Source organism: Mesoplodon densirostris, chromosome 10, assembly GCF_025265405.1.
Source record: "Mesoplodon densirostris isolate mMesDen1 chromosome 10, mMesDen1 primary haplotype, whole genome shotgun sequence".
In the NCBI taxonomy this organism is placed as follows: Eukaryota; Metazoa; Chordata; class Mammalia; order Artiodactyla; family Ziphiidae; genus Mesoplodon; species Mesoplodon densirostris.
This window is the reverse complement of record NC_082670.1, coordinates 93,566,564-93,586,204: the sequence shown is the minus strand read 5'-3', so window position 1 is coordinate 93,586,204 and position 19,641 is coordinate 93,566,564. Positions and strand designations below refer to the sequence as shown.

Here is a 19,641-nt window from a genome sequence, read left to right as displayed (position 1 = left end):
TTTTATTAACCTTCACACTGAGTCATTGTTTTCTTACTGTTTGAGATATTTTGAATCTCTAATAATTTTATGCAAATATAAAGCATGTGATGATCTCCCTCAAATATCTATATATATATATATATACACACATATATATGCACACACATATATACACACATATAATTGCATATATACACCCACGTGTGCATGTGCACACACACACACGTGTAATGTGCCAATGGTCAAATTATTTTAAGTATTAAAAGTAAACAGCATTGAGTCTTCTCTCAGATAAATATTACTAGATGCTAGCAGGGCTTCAGTCTTTCTTTCTAACCTTTCAGTGCCAGAAGTGCCTCCTTCAGATGCCAGTGGAGGAGGTGGTAGCCGGTCTGAACTGGTGATCACCTGGGATGTAAGTGTCTGCACAGCGCCTGCCCCTCAGGGTGATGCTCTTCCCACACTCGTGGCATCCTGGGTGGTGCTAGTGGTGGTGGCTGGAACTAGTAGCTAATATTTTTGAGTGTTCACTCTGTGTTAATCATTGTTCCTAGCATTTTGCATATTTTTTCATTTTATCCTCGCAACATTTTTTAGATGAAAGCACTAAGGCATAGAGATGTTAAATAATTTGCCCGAGGTCATCTGGCTGGTAAACATAGGGGTGAGAGTCTAGTCCTGGCTGTTTACTCTGGAGCTGCTCCCCTGCTGGTGATGCACACGCCACTTCTCCAGCCGGTGCTGCTTCCTAGCCATTCTCTCAGCCCTTGCTTTAAGTCATAATTAGGAAAAATATTAATTAACAAAGTCAGAAGGCACTAGAATTGTCTACATTATTTGAAGATGTGGATGGAAAAATAAGAAGTCGAGATTATGGAGTGTCAGTAGGAATTTTTGACATGATGCAAATACAGCTTTGAGTTTAATATATTGTTTTTATTTCCTTTTTTAAAGTTTTACTCTTTTGCTCTGAATTATCATGTCAATGTGTAGTTTTTTTCTATAAAATAAACATTGTGGATGAGATGATTTTTATTTGATTTAGAGATGCAGTATTTCAACTGAAAGTATATCTTTATTATTCGGAACTCAACTTGGGGCTGCAAGATGCTCAAAAATCTGAGTAATTTAGGAAAATTCCAGTTAGTTATCTGATGGCTATGAAAGAGTGGCATATGTTTATTTAAAAGCAGCTGACTGTCCCCCTGACCTTTTTCTCCTTTTTTAATCCAACCACTTAATACAATGTAGATTATTATTTGATGGCTTTTACAAAAGACTCTGCATTATAGCTGCATTTATTTTTGCCTTGCTCTCGTGTGAAAGCGTGAGTTAATATGCCTTTCCTTTACAGCCAGTCCCTGAAGAACTACAGAATGGTGAAGGTTTTGGATATGTTGTTGCTTTCCGCCCTGTCGGAGTAACCAACTGGATCCAGACAGTGGTCACATCTCCTGATACCCCAAGATATGTCTTTAGAAATGAAAGCATCCTGCCATTTTCACTGTATGAAGTTAAAGTGGGTGTTTATAATAACAAAGGTGAAGGACCATTTAGCCCAGTGACAACAGTGTTCTCTGCAGAAGAAGGTATGGAAAGGCTATGATTAGACAGATGGTCTTCAACTTAATGATTTTTTGACTTTACAGTGGTGTGAAGTGAGACACATTTCAGTAGAAATTGCACTTCGAGTTTCTAATTTTAATCTTTTCCTGGGCTAGTGATACGGAGTAAAATAATCTCTCAGGATGCTGGGCAGCAGTAGCTACAGCGCCTAGTCAGCCAGACAACCACAAGGGTAAACAATGGATATACTTAAAATTATTCTGTACCATGCAACCGTTTTATTTTTCACTTTCAGTCCAGTAGTCAATAAATTACAGGAGATACTCAACACTTTATTGTAAAATAGGCCTTGTATTAGATGATTTTGCCCAACTGTAGGCTAATGTAAGTGTTCAGAGCCTGTTTAAGGTAGGCTAGGCTAAGCTTTGCTGTTTGCTATATTAGGTATATTAAATGCATTTTCGACTTATGATATTTTCAAATTAAGATGTGTTTATCGAGATGTAACCCCATCATAAGTCAAGAAAGATCTGTATGTCAGTTCCACACTTAATCAACCATTTGTGCTCCAAAAACCCATTTGGAAGTTCTTGGTGACTTCAGATATATTTCTTGAAAAGGAGAATGATTGAAGTCATAGTTACTAGTCCAGGTAATAAAGATCAACCATGCCTACTTGAAGTGTGAGACTCAATGGATAGTTAGAGGGGGTGATAATTAGTTAAAAATCTGCTTATGAGGAATACATTGAGTTCCAGTCTGTGAAGCAGGGAGCAGCACAGCCTTCTACAGCTTTCTTCTTTGGGAGGTAAGATTAAGATATTCTTTTTGAAGTGCCCTAGTCTGAAGTTTTATAGTGGTTCCTAGACCTGAGAAAGAGGTTTTAGCAGGATGGAGAGGGAGGACCAGAAGTCTGACCTTGGGGAGGTATGGAATATGCAGGTTTGAGGATGGGTTTCACCAGTTCTAGTCGGTATAGATTCATACATACTCCACTCTGGACTCACTCCCTTTCTCTGCCTTTCTGTCCCAGAAAGTAATAGTAAAAATAATAGTAATGTTAGGAGAATCCTATGAAATTGCCATTTTATAGGTCAAAAGCAGCTGAATATTGGCTATCTCATGCTGTTCTAGCTAGTTAGAATGGCAGGAGCTAGCATGTATTGGATGCTTACTATCAGCCAGACATTACCTAATTTGAATTTTCCAAGGCGGAATGACAAGTAGGTACTATTGTTATTTCCCATTTACACAGGAGAAAACGGAAGCTTGATGAAAGAAATTAATGAACTTGTCAGAATCCATACAGACCTACTGAGCTAGTATTTTAACCCCGGGCCTTTGCTCTTGAGTAGTTTGAGCTCATGAAATACGATTTCACAGTATCTCCTCTGTCCTCCAAGCCTTACAGTAAATGGAGAAAGTGGGTCCAAAACAGTAAGGAGGCTCAATTTTTCGTCATACTGTCACCTCCTGTTTTTGTTCTCTTTTCCCACTGAGTTCTGAGAGAAAAAGGGAACAGGATTTTTAAATTTTTTGCAAAACCAAGAGCTTTTATATTCATAGCCAGACCCCATCTCCAAGAGTTGCTGAGAAGGATTATCATTACAAGAGCAGGTCAGGAGTCTGAGGGGTGATGGCAATTAAATTAACCAGGGAGTTTGGGTAGACGGGGTGGGGGGCGGGCGGCAGCTGGGAAGGAGGGACGGCCAGAGCCTTTTAGTATCTTCTTGCCTCCTGCACTTTCCTTCTCCTGTTTCCATTCTTGCCACCACTGATGATCTGGTTAAAGGTCTTTCTGTTCCAAATGTCAGAAACTGATTTGACTTGCCTTTTAAAAAAGCAGGGATTTATTGGAAATATACTTGCACCTTTCATTGAAGCCAAGAGAGAGGTAAATAGCAAACCTCATGAAGAGCCTTAATCAGAGAAGCTCTGGGCCCTCAGAAACCTAGGGCTTCTCTAGGGCACCAGGGCTGGATTGATTGGCCTCAAGTCTTCCTCGTTTCTCCAAAGCACGTTTCAAATTCTCAAGAGAAAAAAATCTAATAGGTCCATCCTTGGACCAGGGGTCTACCTCAGTATGCATCAGCCATGGCCAGGGAGCAGGATCCTTTAACATAGAAATGGATACTGGGAGAGGACACATCTCTGCTCAGAGCTCCTAAGAGGAAAGAACCGCTGTGAGATCCATGAAGCTCCAAGAGCTCTCCATTACAAAGGGGATTTCTTCTTGTGTATTAAGCTCTGTGTGTGCTTATCTCCTCCAGAAGAGTATAGGATCTCATTTAACTTTGACCCTCTTGTGGCCTGGCTAGACAAGGCACTCACTAAATGCTTATTGAATAAATGAACTCTGTAGACCTTGACCTTTATTTGGAAAAACAAAAAATAACATAAAATAAGTAGCACTTGTGGGCATAGGATTTCCCATAGGGACTGTGGGACAGAGAGGAGAGAAATAATGATGGGGAGGAAAGTAGGATACCAAGAAGGGAGTGCCGGAGAGGGAGCAAGTTGCTCTGGCTGTTCAGCAAGGAAAAGCCTGTGGCTGTGACGCTATCTCTTCCTAGGAAATGGAAAGTGACCAAGACATGGTTCATGTTTTCAAATATTTTTACAGAATATTTTACATGTTCAAATATGTTAAAATGCTTTTTTTAAAAAAATAAGAACTTCAGTATATTTTTCTGTTCCCAAATAGAGCCTACGGTAGCTCCATCTCAAGTTTGTGCAAATAGCTTGTCTTCCTCAGAAATTGAAGTTTCTTGGAACGCTGTTCCTTGGAAGTTGAGCAATGGACACTTACTCGGCTATGAGGTAATGTCTTTTAAAATTAATTAGCTCGTGTAAGTATGTTGCCACGCTACCTTGTCTGCTTTCATTTAAAAGTCTTCTTCACAATGACATCTTAGCTAAAGTCTGACTTTTGTTCAATTTTATCACCGTATTGTTCTGTGTGACTATCAACGGATATTGACTTTAACTCAACCAGTTGAATGAAAGTGACTTTAGTTGAGGTATAAAAGGAAAAAATAATAATAAAACGAAAGGAAATCATGTATCCTGTGGGCCTAATCTGTAGCTAGTTTGGCTAAAAAATAAGAGTGAGATCGAAACATAGTATTTAAGTTCACTGGGTGTATCTGCTAATAGCTCTTCCAGTGCTTTGTCTTATTTTCTTAGTGGGCTTGCTACTTCTAGGCTCTAGAGAAGTCAGCCTTGCATAGCATGTAATTCTTGCCTTCAAATCATTGCCTTTGGTGAAATAAGATGAAAGGTCTGAAACGGCATAACGCAAGACCAAATGTAATGAAGTTCAGAATAGGCCACACAGAAAGTGGTTGAGGGTTGAGTGACCTTGAAAGGTTTCATAAGGGTAGTAAGGTTTAACAGGACTTCAAAGAAAAAAATAAGTAAACGTAGAGAAAGTGGAAACATTCCAGACTGAGCATGGCACATTGAAAGAGTGGAAGGAGTAGAGGTCCACCTGCAGCAGGTGGTTCCTGTAGGGCAGGTGACGGTAGAAGGGTACAGCGGGGCCAGGTCACAGACGGCTCTGAATGTTAAGAAGAACCATTCTGGACTGGGCTCCATGTTTAGGGCGGAGCAGTTAGAGAAAAGTGGGAGCAGTTAGAGAAAAGTGGGAGCAGTTGAGCTGAGAGCTGACAAGATAAAAAGCGAAGTCTTAAGAAGGTTTCTGTGACGATGACACTGTGGTAGCCACAGCTATGATTTCACCCCGACCCACAGCCATCTTCTTAGCAAACTTCCCTCCTGCTTCTAATTCCTGATTCAGTGGCACGTTTACATGCACGTGTTTGCAATACAGGACCGTGTACCCTGCCACTTGCCAACATAACCCCAGTGACTGCACGAGGGTGGCCACTTGCCCAAAGGCAGCCGGCCTATGGACAGTTAAGCTGAGCTAATCAGATTTTTTTTTTTTTTTTTTTTTTTTTTTTTGCGGTACGCGGGCCTCTCACTGTTGTGGCCTCTCCCGTTGCGGAGCACAGACTCCGGACGCACAGGCTCAGCGGCCATGGCTCACGGGCCCAGCCGCTCCGCGGCATGTGGGATCTTCCCAGACCGGGGCACGAACCCGTGTCCCCTGCATCGGCAGGCGGACTCTCAGCCACTGCGCCACCAGGGCAGCCCTAGTCAGATTCTTGTTTGAAGTATTGAAGCAAGCAGCATAGAGATTGTGTTTAGTGAGCATAATGCAGTGATATGTCAAGTTTAGGACCCAGTTCAGACTTCCCAAGTGAAGGCCATGGGCAGATAGGACAAAGCTGATTTACAGAGATGAGCTGGAGCAGACATACTCTCATGCAGCCCTAAAGGATGGAGGCGACAAGGACCCATGGAGCTTAAAGAGCAAAATAGAAGAGCTCTTTGACAATTGTCCAGTTCTTGAGTTGGCTATTCTCTTTCTCATAATGTCACCTTGTCCTCTTTTTCAGCCAGCTCCCTTTACATTTGAACTTGAGAGAGTTCCTGGTCCTTATAATCAAACAAGTAGTGACTTGAATAAATTAAAGATAAAGTAGAGACAGGATTGGCTAGAGCCGTGATGTTCAAAGGATGCACCATGGGCCACCTTCACCACAATTACCTAAATTTTTGCTGAAGATGAGCCCCCAGAATTCTCCCTGGGCCCACGGAACCCAAACATCTAGGGGTGGGTGTTGTGAATGTGCATTTTTAGTAAATACCCATAGGGAAACATCTTCCTGCACACGTATGTATAGGAAGCCCTGGTCTTGATACAGAGGCCCTGGTCTTGACAGAGACCCTGATCACAGACAGAGATGTCCAGACTTAAGGAAACCGAAGTGATACTGAGGAAGCAAAACACCATATAAATACAGCAGAGCAACTTGATCAGTATCTTAAAGGAAGCCAGGAACACTTGGATGGGAAATTCCTTTAATTCCCTGACAGTGAGTAGAAGCAGTGAAAGATAGTGGGCAACCAATAGTAGCTCCCCAATGATTAGAGAAATGGCATTGACAGGAATGGTAAGTGAGACGGAAGGAACACAGATATAAAGGAGCATAATCCTGAGGTCACACCTGTGCCACATCCCAACTCTGCCACTCACTGTGCTGGAAAAGTTATATAAATTCTGTGAGCCTCATTTTCCTCACCTGCAGAATGGGAGCAATGGGCCTAACCTAATTAGGATTTTGAGAGGATTGAACGAGATTAGGCACCTGTGCTTCTCACAGTTTCTGGCTCATAATAATAAGCAATGAATAAGTGTGAGCCATGTCCCAGAAGAATTTTTCAGATATTAATTTATAGATTTCTCCCCAGTAACTATTCTCAAGCAGTTCTTCAACTCCAAGCTCTTTTGCCTCATGAGAGTTTGTGACGGCTATCAAGATGGGGGTGCCTGTGAGATCCCTTCCTTCCTCGCTTTGTTTCCAAAGCTCAAGCCTTTAAGGAGATTATTTCATGTATCCTAGAGGGTGAAGAGAGAGAACATGCCACAGAGGAAAAAATACAAGAGAAATTTCAGGTGACCTTGGAGGAAACGAAGATCTGAGGCTTACAAAATCTCGTGGGTCCCACAGCTTTCTACTTGGCAGTGCCCAAGTTGGTGGCCAGACCACAGAAGGGAACAGCTGTGCTTCCCACACTCAGCAAGGACTTCTTATTCCCCAAGCATGGCAGAACTGCTGGGCCTAAAGGGATCAGACCAATGTAACAGTAAGTTATCTTGGCCAGGCTTTGGGAAGAGAGCCCCAGGAGTGATTGAAATCGAATTTTCCATTAGCTGAGCAGGGTATGAAATTCAGTGTTAAATCAAATTTACTTAAAGAAAATAAATGAGCACATTTTGCATCCCTCCAACAGCAGACTGAAGTACACATCCCCCATTCATAACTTTGTCCTTTACAAACTGTATGATAGGATCATAATTTCTGACCTGGTTGTAGCTTGTGAAGTAGTTAAGAGAAATAAGCAAGAGACTATATATAAATGGGCTTTGTGGGCTTCCAAGCACCACAGGAATGTTACCAGTCACTGGCAATTGTTTTGACAGCTTGGAGGCAGGTAGATGTTGATTTTAGAATATATCAGTTTAAGCTGATCGTGAGTCATCCAGATATGCATACTGTCTAAGAAAATAGAATTATACCACTGTGGCTCAGGTCAGGAGAGAGAGGTTGATTGAACAAGAGAGAAAACCAAGGAGTCCAAGTAGTGCCACTGTAGTATCTCATGAAGTCCACACCTTTTTTTTTTTTTTTTTTTTTTTTTTTGCGGTACGCGGGCCTCTCACTGTTGTGGCCTCTCCCGTTGCAGAGCACAGGCTCCGGACACGCAGGCTCAGCAGCCATGGCTCGTGGGCCTAGCCGCTCCGCGGCACGTGGGATCCTCCCGGACCGGGGCACGAACCCGCGTCCCCTACATCGGCAGGCGCACTCTCAACCACTGTGCCACCAGGGAAGCCCCACACCATTTTTGAATTATACAAACCTGCCTTCACATCCACTGGGACAGAATATAAGCTCCACCAGCGACAGGGGATTCTGCCTGTTTGTTCACTGATGTATCCCAAGTGCCAAGAGTTGTATCTGGCACACAGGAGGCAGGCAAAAAATTCATGTTGATTGAATAAATGCAATTTTGGCTCCATTATCTTACTGCTGTCTGGCTTTGAGCAGATTACGAATGCTCTCCAAGGCCCAGTTAAAACAGTAAGTAACTGTCAGCATCACTGGAGAAACTTTAAGTGAGATAAAGCAGCCCTTGTGAAAATGGCCCAAAGAGACTTTGGGAGCTTCTCCTTTTCTGTTTTGAATATTGGGCACTGGGATAAGATTTCATTGAAAGGGGAAATTTGAAAACCAGTGAAGTAATACAGAAACACTTAGCACAATCTGAGTATGGGACTCAGTGCTGTTGTTTGTGTTGCTACTGGTGCTGCTGTTAGGTGGTGGGCAAAAAGATGAGGGGCGATGAGCATATGGGACTTTGCTGGAAATTAATGATGACACCTTGCCTACCTGTGTAAAGAGTAGCAAATTTAACACCCAAATGGAGCCTGAATACAGTATTGAAAGGAAACAACTAGTGGAAGTTTGTTCCCCAAGTGCTTGGTATGTATGAAAAGAAAGAAACAAGCTCAGGAAAAGGTATACTAATTGGGGCAACTTAAGAAATAAGTTATATAATTATGCCAAGATAAAAATATGTATTTTCATAGTCTCAATAATGATTTAAACAGTAACCTGGAAGAATAAGTGACTTAGCAGGGTATTTATCTATCAGGCATATGGCTAACTTTCTGGGTTGCAGTTTCCCCGGTGTGGCTTTACAACTGTTAATAGCACCTGCTTCCCTCTCATCACATGCCAGGTGGCGTGCTGCGCACACATCATCATTAGCATCTAGACTAATTTCTGATTTGACCAAGTAGTCGTCGAGGAGCTCATTTCCCTGGGCTCCAATTTATTTCATCTTCTAAGGCACAACACTCAGGTTCAGATCTTTTCTTGTGCCCTTTGCATAGGAACAAGAGATACGTACAGACAAGATAAAGAGGATGCAGGTGATTTAAGTTCATGGGTAGTGGGTGTCTGAGGAACAAAATCTCCAAAGTTCTAGCTTGGTATATACAGTCCATTTCTTTAAAGTCATTTTGTGTCTTGAGAAGATAAAACTTGGGAGAATGACCTTGATAAGTGATGGAAACAAAAATCTATACTTGTGAAGTACTACAGGTAAGCATATTTCTGGGACTGTTGCAGGAGGGGGACCCCTTCCAGGGCCTGAGAGTGGACTCTTGTCTAACACTCAGAAATGAAGTGTCCAGAAAGACACAAGTGCTGACAAAGCAAAAGACTTTTTTGGGAAGGGGCTCCCGGGTGGAGAGCAGCTGGTAAGGGAAGCCAGGAGAACTGCTCTGTCATGTGACTCGCGGTCTCGGGTTTTATGGGAATGGGGTTAGTTTTGGGGTTATCTCTGGCCAGTCACTTTGACTCAGGGTCCTTCCTGGTGGCGCATGCATCGCTCGGCCAAGATGGATTCCAGCGAGAAGGATTCTGGGAGGTAGGCAGGACATCTGGGCTGGCGTCTCCTCTTTCCTTGTGACCTTTCCCGAATTCTTCCGGTTGGTGGTAGCTTGTTAGTTTCGCATTCCTTACCAGGACCTCCTGTTGAAGATAACTCATGCAAGTGGTCACTGTGGTGCCTGGCCAGGGTAGGCCGTTTCAGTCAGTGTTTCCCCGGGAAGGGGGGCGAGGGGCAGTTGTAGATTTTTTTTAAATGTTTGGCAGCAAAATAGAACTTGGGTAGGGAGGGAGGAGAACATAGTAAATTTATTTTTTTTTAATGTGTGGCAGGGGAACATAACTAAAAATGTGTACAGAAGGCCAAACTAAAACTTCACTGATACCTCTATCCTACCTCCTGTTCTAAACAGCTGTACAAAACGTGTTTAGCTCCTAACATTTTAATTAGAATGGAAAAAGATGTCAAATATTTGAATACTTTTTTGAGAATACGAAAATTCCACTGGAAGAAACAAAGACATACGGAGAGAGTCTAATTCCTTACTATCAGGCAGAGAATTAACTTCACTCTAGAACGAGTCACATGTACATAGGAAAATTGGATAGAGGCAATTCAGGCCCATTTAAATAAACAGGAAGGCAGCAAAAATGAATTGAGTAAATAAAATGCAGACTTTCTGGACGTGGTGGAAGGATTTGTTATGCCGGAGAGAGCAGTAAGTGTGTGTGTGAGTGAGAGCCACCCAAACACAGCTGGGTTTGTTATTAGGCAAATATGGCCCCTACCAGACTGTGGCTCAGCACTGAGGGATCCAGGGGAGTAAATATCCCAGCCTCTCTCTCCTCACACCGGCCCGTCTCCTGGCTTCTCTGTTTCTGAATTCAGGTTCGTTGCTCTCCTCTCAAAAGCCAGTACTCAAGAGACAAGTGCTGGTAGGAATGGAAAAGTCGCTTTATTCAGGAGGCCAGCAAACTGGGAGGATGGCGAACTTGTGTCCAAAAACCAACTGTGAAGATTCTGCTCGACCATGAAAGTTTTTAAAGGGAGAATCATTTGGGGAGGACTTCAGGGTCTTCATTTATCTTCCACTGTGTGCAGACTTTCTTCTGACTGGTTGGTGGTGAGGTAAACAGGGCTGTGCTCCAGGAAACTTGTGCTCAGGCTGAAGTTACCATCCTCCACCTGGGCGGGGGCCTTAGTTTCTGCAGAAGAACTCAAAGGTATTGTGATGTATATTCCTTGAGGTGGAAGCAGGACCCTGTGCCTCCACTCCCACCCCATGCACTATTATTTCTTGCCCCTTCTCCTTTGTTTCTGTATTCCCTCCCTTCCCTGATAAGCAGTTATTTGAATCTGCCCTTTGGAACTCAGGGTAGGTCATGGAAGCTAAATGAAGCCTATTTCCTGCAAACAAGAAACAGGGTATACAGAAAGGATTTGTACTGGGAGGGCCGTACAGGGTCCTGCTCCATTTCCTCTCCATCCAGTGAGAAGCCAGAGGGTCAGCAAGCTTGGTATGTAATTCACATAGGTCAGTCCTCCAGGGACTGAGAGCTAAGTAAAGAAGAGTAGGAGATAGATCTGGATGTGTCTTCTAAAACCTGTCGAATGCATTTGCCTGCCTGATATTTATTGAAACGTGTTTTGTCTAGCAGCTAAGATGAAATATTTGTCTTCCCGAAAATCTATAAGTATACACAAAATTATTTCAGTCTATTCCGACTAAATGCCTGTACTTTAATGGCTAAATAAGGTGCCATTTTTCAATATATTATTTTTATAAACTGCATTTCATTTTAAGGTTAAGTGAAATCTCTGATACTGTGATATGAAGGACTCCTCACAGCAGGGACATTAGCTTTTGGAATAACCAAATTATTTTCAGAAATAGAGATAGCATTTTAAATCCTGACATTCCTCAAGTTTGTTTCTGTTTACTTACTGATATAAAAATATATTAGCTTGTGAAAGGGTATTATGGTTCTGAAGAAAAAATTATTATCAAGAAATTGGAGTCCCAGTGTTTTATAGGCACATAGAATATTAGGACTTGAGTAACTAGCTTGGTGAATTAAGGAAAAAAAAAACCTTCCTCTCTGCTCTATCCACAAAACAGTTCTGACACCAAAAATGTGGGTTTTTTTCTCTACACCAACCAGTTCTCTGACACCAGCTGGGTGTCCTAAAATTCAATTCAATTTTGACCCTCTGTACCTAGAGTTAGCTTCAGATCCTACAAGTTGAGGGTTCAGTCCCACAAGACTGCCCTGCCCCCCTGCCACACACACACAAACATCAGATGCCAGTCACAAGTCCAGCCCTCCTCTGATCAACTGAGGGGTTCCCACAACCCCCTCCTTGGGTTTGATAACTTGCTAGAATGGCTCACAAAACTCAGGAAAGCACTTTACTTACCATTATCCATTTATTGTAAAGGATACAACTCAGCAACAGCTGAGGAAGAGGTGTGTAGGGCAAGGTATGTGGGAAGGGGCACAGAGCTTCCATGCCCTCTCCATGCCCTCCACTCTCCCAGCACCTCAGTGTGTTCACTTACTTGGAAGCCCTTCAAACTTTTCATTTAGGTTTTTTTTATGGAGGCTTCACTGCATAGGAACGATTGATTAAGTCATTGACTGTTTGTTAAAAAAATTAAATCAACCTCCAGCCTTGTGTCAGGAGGTGGGCCTGAAAGTTCCAACCCTCTAATCACAAGGTTGGTTACCCTGGCAACCAGTCTCCATCCTGAAGGTACCCAGGAGCCCGCAGCCACCAGATGTCTCATTAGCATACAAAAGACACCACTTCTGAGATTCCATGGGTTTGGGGGGAGCTGTGTGCAGAGACCAAATACATATTTCTTATGTGTCTCTGTGGTGGGAACGAGGGAGGCATTTTTAAACTGCCTGGGTTTAAGTCATTCAAGAATTCACCAATATTGGGAATTTAGTGTGTACAAGCTTTGACCCAAGCGGCAGAGCTATGGTGATGACCAAGACAAACCTGCCTCCAGAACATGATTCCACCTTAGCATTTGCCCCTCCTGCTGTCTTCTGTGCCAAGGGATGCAGTTGCTGGCACTGGTGCACACTCGCACTAGCAAACCAAGGCAGGGTGACCCGCTACTGATGGAGAGAGTGGCCTGTGTCTCTCAGGCCGGGTGATGAAAAATTGTTGAGAGCCACAATTCAGTCTTAACCACCTTCTCCTTTGGAGTGGATTTACCTTTTATTTTTCCTCCCTCTGAACTCAGAGTGAATCTACAACATGAAAATATCTGCATTTCTTTGGTTCTGGAAAATTCTGAGACATTTTCTCTTTTATTGTTGGTTTTTCCTTAACCTCTCCTTCTGGAGCTCTGGTTGGAAAATTTCATTCATCTGCAGTGTTTTTTAACTTGGCTTTCATAATTTTTCTTTCCTTCTCCATGTTCTGGATTTATTCATTCTGTCTTCTACCTTCCAGTCTTCAGCTCAGTCGTAGCACTGATTTCTTTTTTACTATTGTATTTTTCAGGTGTCAGAATTCTACTTGATATTTTTTAGATTCACCCCATCTTTTTTCTTCCTCTCCTATTCTTGCATTATAAATTTAGTCCCTTCTTTGGTAAATTTGAACATTTTAAATATACTTATTTTAAGATCCATGTCACCTAAATGTATAATAGCCAGTCCCCTGTGGTCCAGTCTGCTGACTTTCTTTCTTGTTAGCAGGGTTCCTCATGTGCTTTGTAATATTTCTGTCTCTGCTCATCTTTTGTAGATGCTACCTTCGTGTTCTGACAATGTTATATTAATTCTTTTCTGCACAATTATATTTTCAGAGTTTGTTCCTTCAGCCTGGACACGTTTCCTTTCTTCATCCCTGTGTTGTGGTTGTGCCTATAAAATCCAAAGTAGTGTGGAGTTATATTCTGTCCTCTCAAGTGTAGAACTTTTACCATTTAAACCCAGAACACAACTGAGAGGAAAAATGGCGTCTTTTCTTCTTGGCTTTTTCCTCTATAAAAAAACAAAACAAAACAAAAAAACTATCCTCGTATAAATATTTTTGAACAAAATTTTATAGAACATAACTGATTTGTTATTTACATAATAAAAATATCTATCCTTGTATAAATATTTTTGAACAAAATTTTTATAGAACATAACTGATTATTACTTGGAAATATATATGTCACTGCTTTATTTATGCTTTAGTTATATGCATATTTATTCAACTTTTAAAGTAAAGCTATTTAAGAAGATTATATAATAAATTTGAACTAATATCATGCTCAATTTTGGCACTAATTTTCTCTATGATTAAATATTTCTAATACCTGTCAGAAACTGATATCTAAAAGTAAATCTCTCATTCTGATACATGGAGATTGGTTAAAGTACTTCAGAAACAAACTGCTGTCAAGAGCTTTCAAGCACCTTCTGTGAACTGATTTATAAAAGATAATCCATATGCCAATTGAAAATTATTTTTTTTCTTCTTTAAATCAGTCTCCTAAGGAATGATTTTTTAGGCAACTTTTATTGAAGTAACTTGAATACAGAAACAATGGCGCACGGATGGAAACCTAACAAGAGGCCAGTGTGTATCACAGGATGATCTTGATTGAGTTACTTGACTTCTCCCTGCCTTTGTCATTCCATGTGTTGAGTGACAATTATTAAAGCTCATAATTATGTTTTCTTTTTCCCAATCTATGCTATATCCTAGGCCACAAGTTTTCGGGCTGACTACAGTGTTTTATTATAATTATCGATTATTTGTCATTCTTAGTTTAATAACTAGACAATGCTTTAAAGAGCAGGGAGTGTCTTATCATTGTAGAGTCATGTAAACCTAAGCAATACCTCCATTGTTTACAGTTGGTGAATTTAGAATGTATGTGAGTTGTCGGTATCCATTAACAATTTGCCAAGTGTGGCTTTATAAAAGACAGTTTGGCATGTTATCTTTAATTAATGAATAAAATCTATGTGGTTTTCTTTGATAATAGTAAATGGTATCTGTCATATATGTGGATGTTTTTTGCTAATTTATATTTGATGCTTTAAAGCTGTAGGAGGTGCATATTCAATTTAGTCCTAATTATTTGGGTTTACGTCCTCCTTTCAAGGTTTTTCTGAAAACTAATACTTCTTTCCAGGGAAAATGCACATATACACATACATGAGCCCAGCATTTTGCATGAATTTAAGGGGGCCTTGATATCAATATAAATATACATGCATAATATACACACACATATACATGCACATTTATAGGGAAAATATTGATCTGGCATGATATTAATATGCTAATTTGGGATTATTATTGAAAAACCCAAGATTTTATATTTTGCTGCTAATCTTTTTTAAAGAAATAATTTTATAGTTGCTCACTTTTTAAAAGTAACTTTAGGTGTATTTTTCTCAGAGGCCTGAAATGGGTTTACCGTATGCAACCCATAAACACGTTTTGTTTAGCCCACAGACAAATGGGGCCAACTCTAAATTTGGGACATTTCACATTAAAATCAGGATTTTTGCTTTCTTTTAAAAAAAGACCTGTAAACACTGGGTCCATCTTCCCTCCATTGACCAGAGAGCTGCGTAGAGGCTCCATTACGAAGATGGAACGTGCCTGTCTCTTTTGCCGCAGTTCCCACACGTCTCTACTGCCTTCATGACTGATGGCTGAGCATCGATTGCCGTTTTCATTGTGCTCAAGCAGCCGTTTACTTACAGAAATTATAGAAATGGTTTCCTGTTTTCATATTTTGCTATCAAAGTAGAAAAATGAAAGTCAAACCAAAAGGGCAAAGACTGCAAGAAAAACAGGAAAGTGCCTATTTCTTTCTTTTTAAAAAAAAATAAATTTATTTATTTAATTTATTTATTTTTGGCTGTGTTGGGTCTTCGTTGCTGTGCGCACACTTTCTCTACCTGCGGTAAGCAGGCTTCTCATTGTGGTGGCTTCTCTTGCTGCAGAGCACGGGCTCTAGGCTCCTGGGCTTCAGTAGTTGTGGCACACGGGCTTAGTCGCTTTGCGGCATGTGGGATCTTCCCGGACCAGGGCTCAAACCCGCGTCCCCTGCATTGTCAGGCGGATTCTTAACTACTGCGCCATCAGGGGAGCCCCAAGTGCCTGTTTCTTTAGGAAAGTAAAAAATATGTACTCAGTCTGCTTTATGTATTTGTGTTAAGTGTCCAGCCCCTGCTTTAGATGGTCAGATGGTGATATCTGGTCTCAGCACAAGGAATAGTTGCACTTTTCATGAGCCATTTGTTTGGTGGTTTTGTTGCTGTTTTTATTTTATGAAGGATCCAAACTGTCTAGCAAAGCATAGCAGGACTTTATAGCATAATTGGAGTTCACTGGGGAACATGTCTTATTATTGTATTTTTCTACTTTTATTTCTTTATTTTATCAAATACTCTCAAAACATTTTTATATTTTTATACTGTAAATGTATATATCTTTATAAGCAGTCTCAGATCATTTTGCACAATTCACAATAATGAAATACAAGTAAAACATTTCAATATATCCATATATTAACCTATGTTACCTACCTTCCTGTTCTCTGCAGCAGCTCTGCATACTCAGGGGTCTTGGTGACACTTGGCCATCACTGTAGGACAAGCCAGTGGCCAGCTGGCTTTTCAGTGGTCTTTGCTCTGACAGGTCCCTTTCTTCACAGAAGACATCTTCACCATCCGTCAGAGTTAAGCCTAGCTTCCAGCCTTCCAGCGTTGAGCCTGAGCCAGGTTGATTAGGGTCTGAGAAGGAGAAGCAGCTCACTCTGTTAGAAATGTAGATTTTTTTTCCTTCATTTTCCCTTTTATACGGCTATGGGCTAGTAGCATGTAGCATTTACTGTCTTTGAATTTATCTGGTTTATTTGTGTACTTATTATCTGTCTCCCCCAGGAGTCCCTTTTCTTTCACGTCTGTGGCACAGAGCCTAATGCAGCACCTAGCACATAGTAGGTCCTTAAAAAACTACTTGTGGGACAAATGATAAAGTAAATAAATTACAGTGCCCATTGTAATAAAAATCACTTAATGTAAAGAATGCTGTTTTCTCAATCCTTCTCATCTTTTATGTTTTCTGTCCACCAGGTGCGGTATTGGAAGAATGGAGAAGAGGAATCATCAAGCAAACTGAAGGTGGCAGGAAATGTGACATCGGCCAGGCTCCATGGCTTGAAGAGCAACTTGGAATATTACACGGCTGTCCGGGCTTTCAACAGCGCTGGTACCGGTCCCTTTAGTGCCACGGTTAATGCAACCACCAAGAAAACTCGTATGTATCTTCTGATTTTTTTAACGTCAAAAAAATACTTTGCATTTAAAATGGTAGCCTTCTTTATCACTTTAGATGGACAACACAAGTCAGTAAGCCCAATGAATGAGGTAAACCTAACTCCAATCCCTTGTAAGCTCAGAGGCACACATACATGTCTTCCTGATACCCCTAAATCTTCAGTTAGAAACCCCATGTGAAAATGAATGTGCACCTTTTGAAAAATTTTAGAGTGGGATGTTTAGTCAAGTCCATCCACTTTTCTTTTAAAATGTGATCAAGCTAATTGGTTTATTTCATGTATTTTTAGTTCTCTAAAGCTTGAGGATTTTTGATAAGCATGAACAACTTAAAGTTCAGGCCAAAGAATCAAGAGTGATTTTTTTCTTCTTTTCTTTCCTACTTATTCAAAAGAGGGCAATGTACAATAAAAGGTTACCAGCCAAAGGTGTTGGTTCACATGAATATATAGATATTTTTAAAAATCTGACCAGAGATGTCAGTCAGTGTTGCCTTCAAAGCTGAGTCTTTGTTAGCTGTGTATTCACAGGTACATTCACAAGTACCAATTATGAGCTATACATTAACCTGGCTTTAAATTAGGCTACAGAAAAATCAGTGATTTGCAATTTTGTAGTCTTTCACATATTTTTCCATGAAACTGATAGCACCAGTGTATATTTAGTTATTGTATTGTATTGCTACTTTCTCACAATGCAACCATTTGAATTACTCTTGTCATCATCATCATAGCTAATAGCAATGGAGAACATTTTATGTTCACATGCTTTACATGTATTCCCACACCTAAACTTCATACCTACCACATGAGGTAAGTGTTATTTTTACTTCTTTTTGAAAGATGAGGAATGTGGGCATGACAGGATTAACTTTAATTTTGAAATAATGGTGCAATAAAACAATTTTTCTTCTTAATTTATTTTCAAAATTAATTAACCCAGTAAAAATGTTTTTTTAACTGGCCCTATATGGGAATGAGACAGTTATTTTGCTTGACTGCCAATTTCATTAATGCATTTCTATTTCCATATATAATTCCCAAACTTTCGTGAGAACATACGTTGGCTGGCTAAAATTGCTAAGAACAATAATATAAAATCTAATTTTATTGCTCGTGTTATTTATGGGTAAGTTAAAATATATATAAAACACAATTCTACTATGGATTTTCATTAACCAGTGTTAATTTGATCAGGAAAGTTCATATTTTTACCTTTGTATTATCTATTGAAAAGAGAGTTTGGAGAGAAAGTTTAGCAAACAAACATTTTCATCCCTTTAAGTAGCATATTTACAAGCAACCAACTAATGTGGTAATTAATTATCCTTCACTAATTATTAGGAGAAGCCTGACACCATCTCTTATAACACATGGTTGGGGTTAGACCAAGGGGCGTGTAGGTTTGGCAATAAACTGAAAATATTCTGCGTTTAGAACTTTTCGCTAAATGTGTTTGGTATTCCCAGTAGTGCTTCTGAATTAGTAAGATTTAAATATACATCATTATTATACGTTCAAAGCACAGATTCAAAAATTCTGATTGCACTGATGCATGCATACAAGTTTATCTGGCTCTTTCCTCTGACTTAATAATTGATGTGATTACTCGCTAAGAAATTATGATTGTAAAAGACTGTGTGACATCATCATGGAATCAGTGAAGAGCTTAGTGAATTGGTTAGACAGAAGGAAGAGATTGATTATAAATCAATAGGAATTTCATGGTAGTGTACAGTGAGTGAAATAGAATTATAAAAAAGCAAAACCCTTTAAAATTTAAAGATAGCATGTAAATACCCAATCTAAAGTAGGAATTTTCAGGTTACAGTAATGATGGTGATTATGATTTTAATGACTAACACTTACAGAGCAATTTCCAGTCTCTGTTCTAAGTATGTTTCATGTATTGATTCTTAATTCTCACAGCAACACCGTGACTTGGAAACTATTAGTAGTCTCACTTTAGAGATGATGCGGAAGCACATAGAGGTTATATAACTTTCCTGAGATCACAGAGTAAGTAGCAAGAGAGCCGTACAAATCCAGACATAGTCTTAACCACTGTGCTAGCCTCTCTTTCAACCATATAATTAGAATTTTCATGTCATATATAGCACCAGTATTTATTGGGATTTTACTCTGTGTTTAGGAAGCAGGTAAGGTGATCAAAGATAGACAGGACTTCTGTGCTCATGGACCTGGAGTCTCATGGGAATTCCAGTAATTGAACAAAATCCCCCCTGCAAATGATACATTCCTATTACCCCCATTTCACTGGAGTCTGCGTGTGGGGCTGTAGGTGTTATTAAAGAAAGGTTTCCTACTTTGAGTGGGAAATTCATAGAGATAATTAAAATCCCTAATTATTCTAAGATTGTATATAAAGACCATTGTTAAGTTTTAAATTTTACATTCATAATTTTTCTAATGTACCAAAATACAAGTAAGACAGTCTTTGAAAACTGCTTCTAATCTTGTTTTATTGGCAGCTCTTAATAATCATACTAACGTTTGACATGGTGTTAGCTTCAAATCCTAGTTATGAATTTTAATAAGGCCTTTGTGATTATCACTATGAAGAGAATTATTGTCATGCTTCAGGCATAAAGATCAAAGATAACATCTTTGAGTCTTTGCTTGCTATCTGTCTTCCCCTCTGGATTGTAAACTTTATGGGGAAAGAGTCCCTCTGTGTCTGTTCACCCAGCCCCAGTGCCCAGCCTGGCACTGGGAGCCACTCATTAAATGTTTACTGG

General features: G+C 40.2%; 1 protein-coding gene across 1 annotated transcript in view; it reads left to right on the top strand.

Annotated features, from left to right (window-relative positions):
- The window catches only part of CNTN3 (contactin 3), a 244,471-nt gene that overhangs the window by 210,188 nt on the left and 14,642 nt on the right, over nucleotides 1-19,641 (top strand). Inside the window, exons 16-19 of the mRNA XM_060109564.1 lie at nucleotides 327-397; nucleotides 1,337-1,571; nucleotides 4,253-4,368; nucleotides 16,680-16,863. Of these exons, the coding sequence (XP_059965547.1) occupies nucleotides 327-397; nucleotides 1,337-1,571; nucleotides 4,253-4,368; nucleotides 16,680-16,863 (606 nt within the window). The remainder of the gene's footprint in view (nucleotides 1-326; nucleotides 398-1,336; nucleotides 1,572-4,252; nucleotides 4,369-16,679; nucleotides 16,864-19,641) is intronic.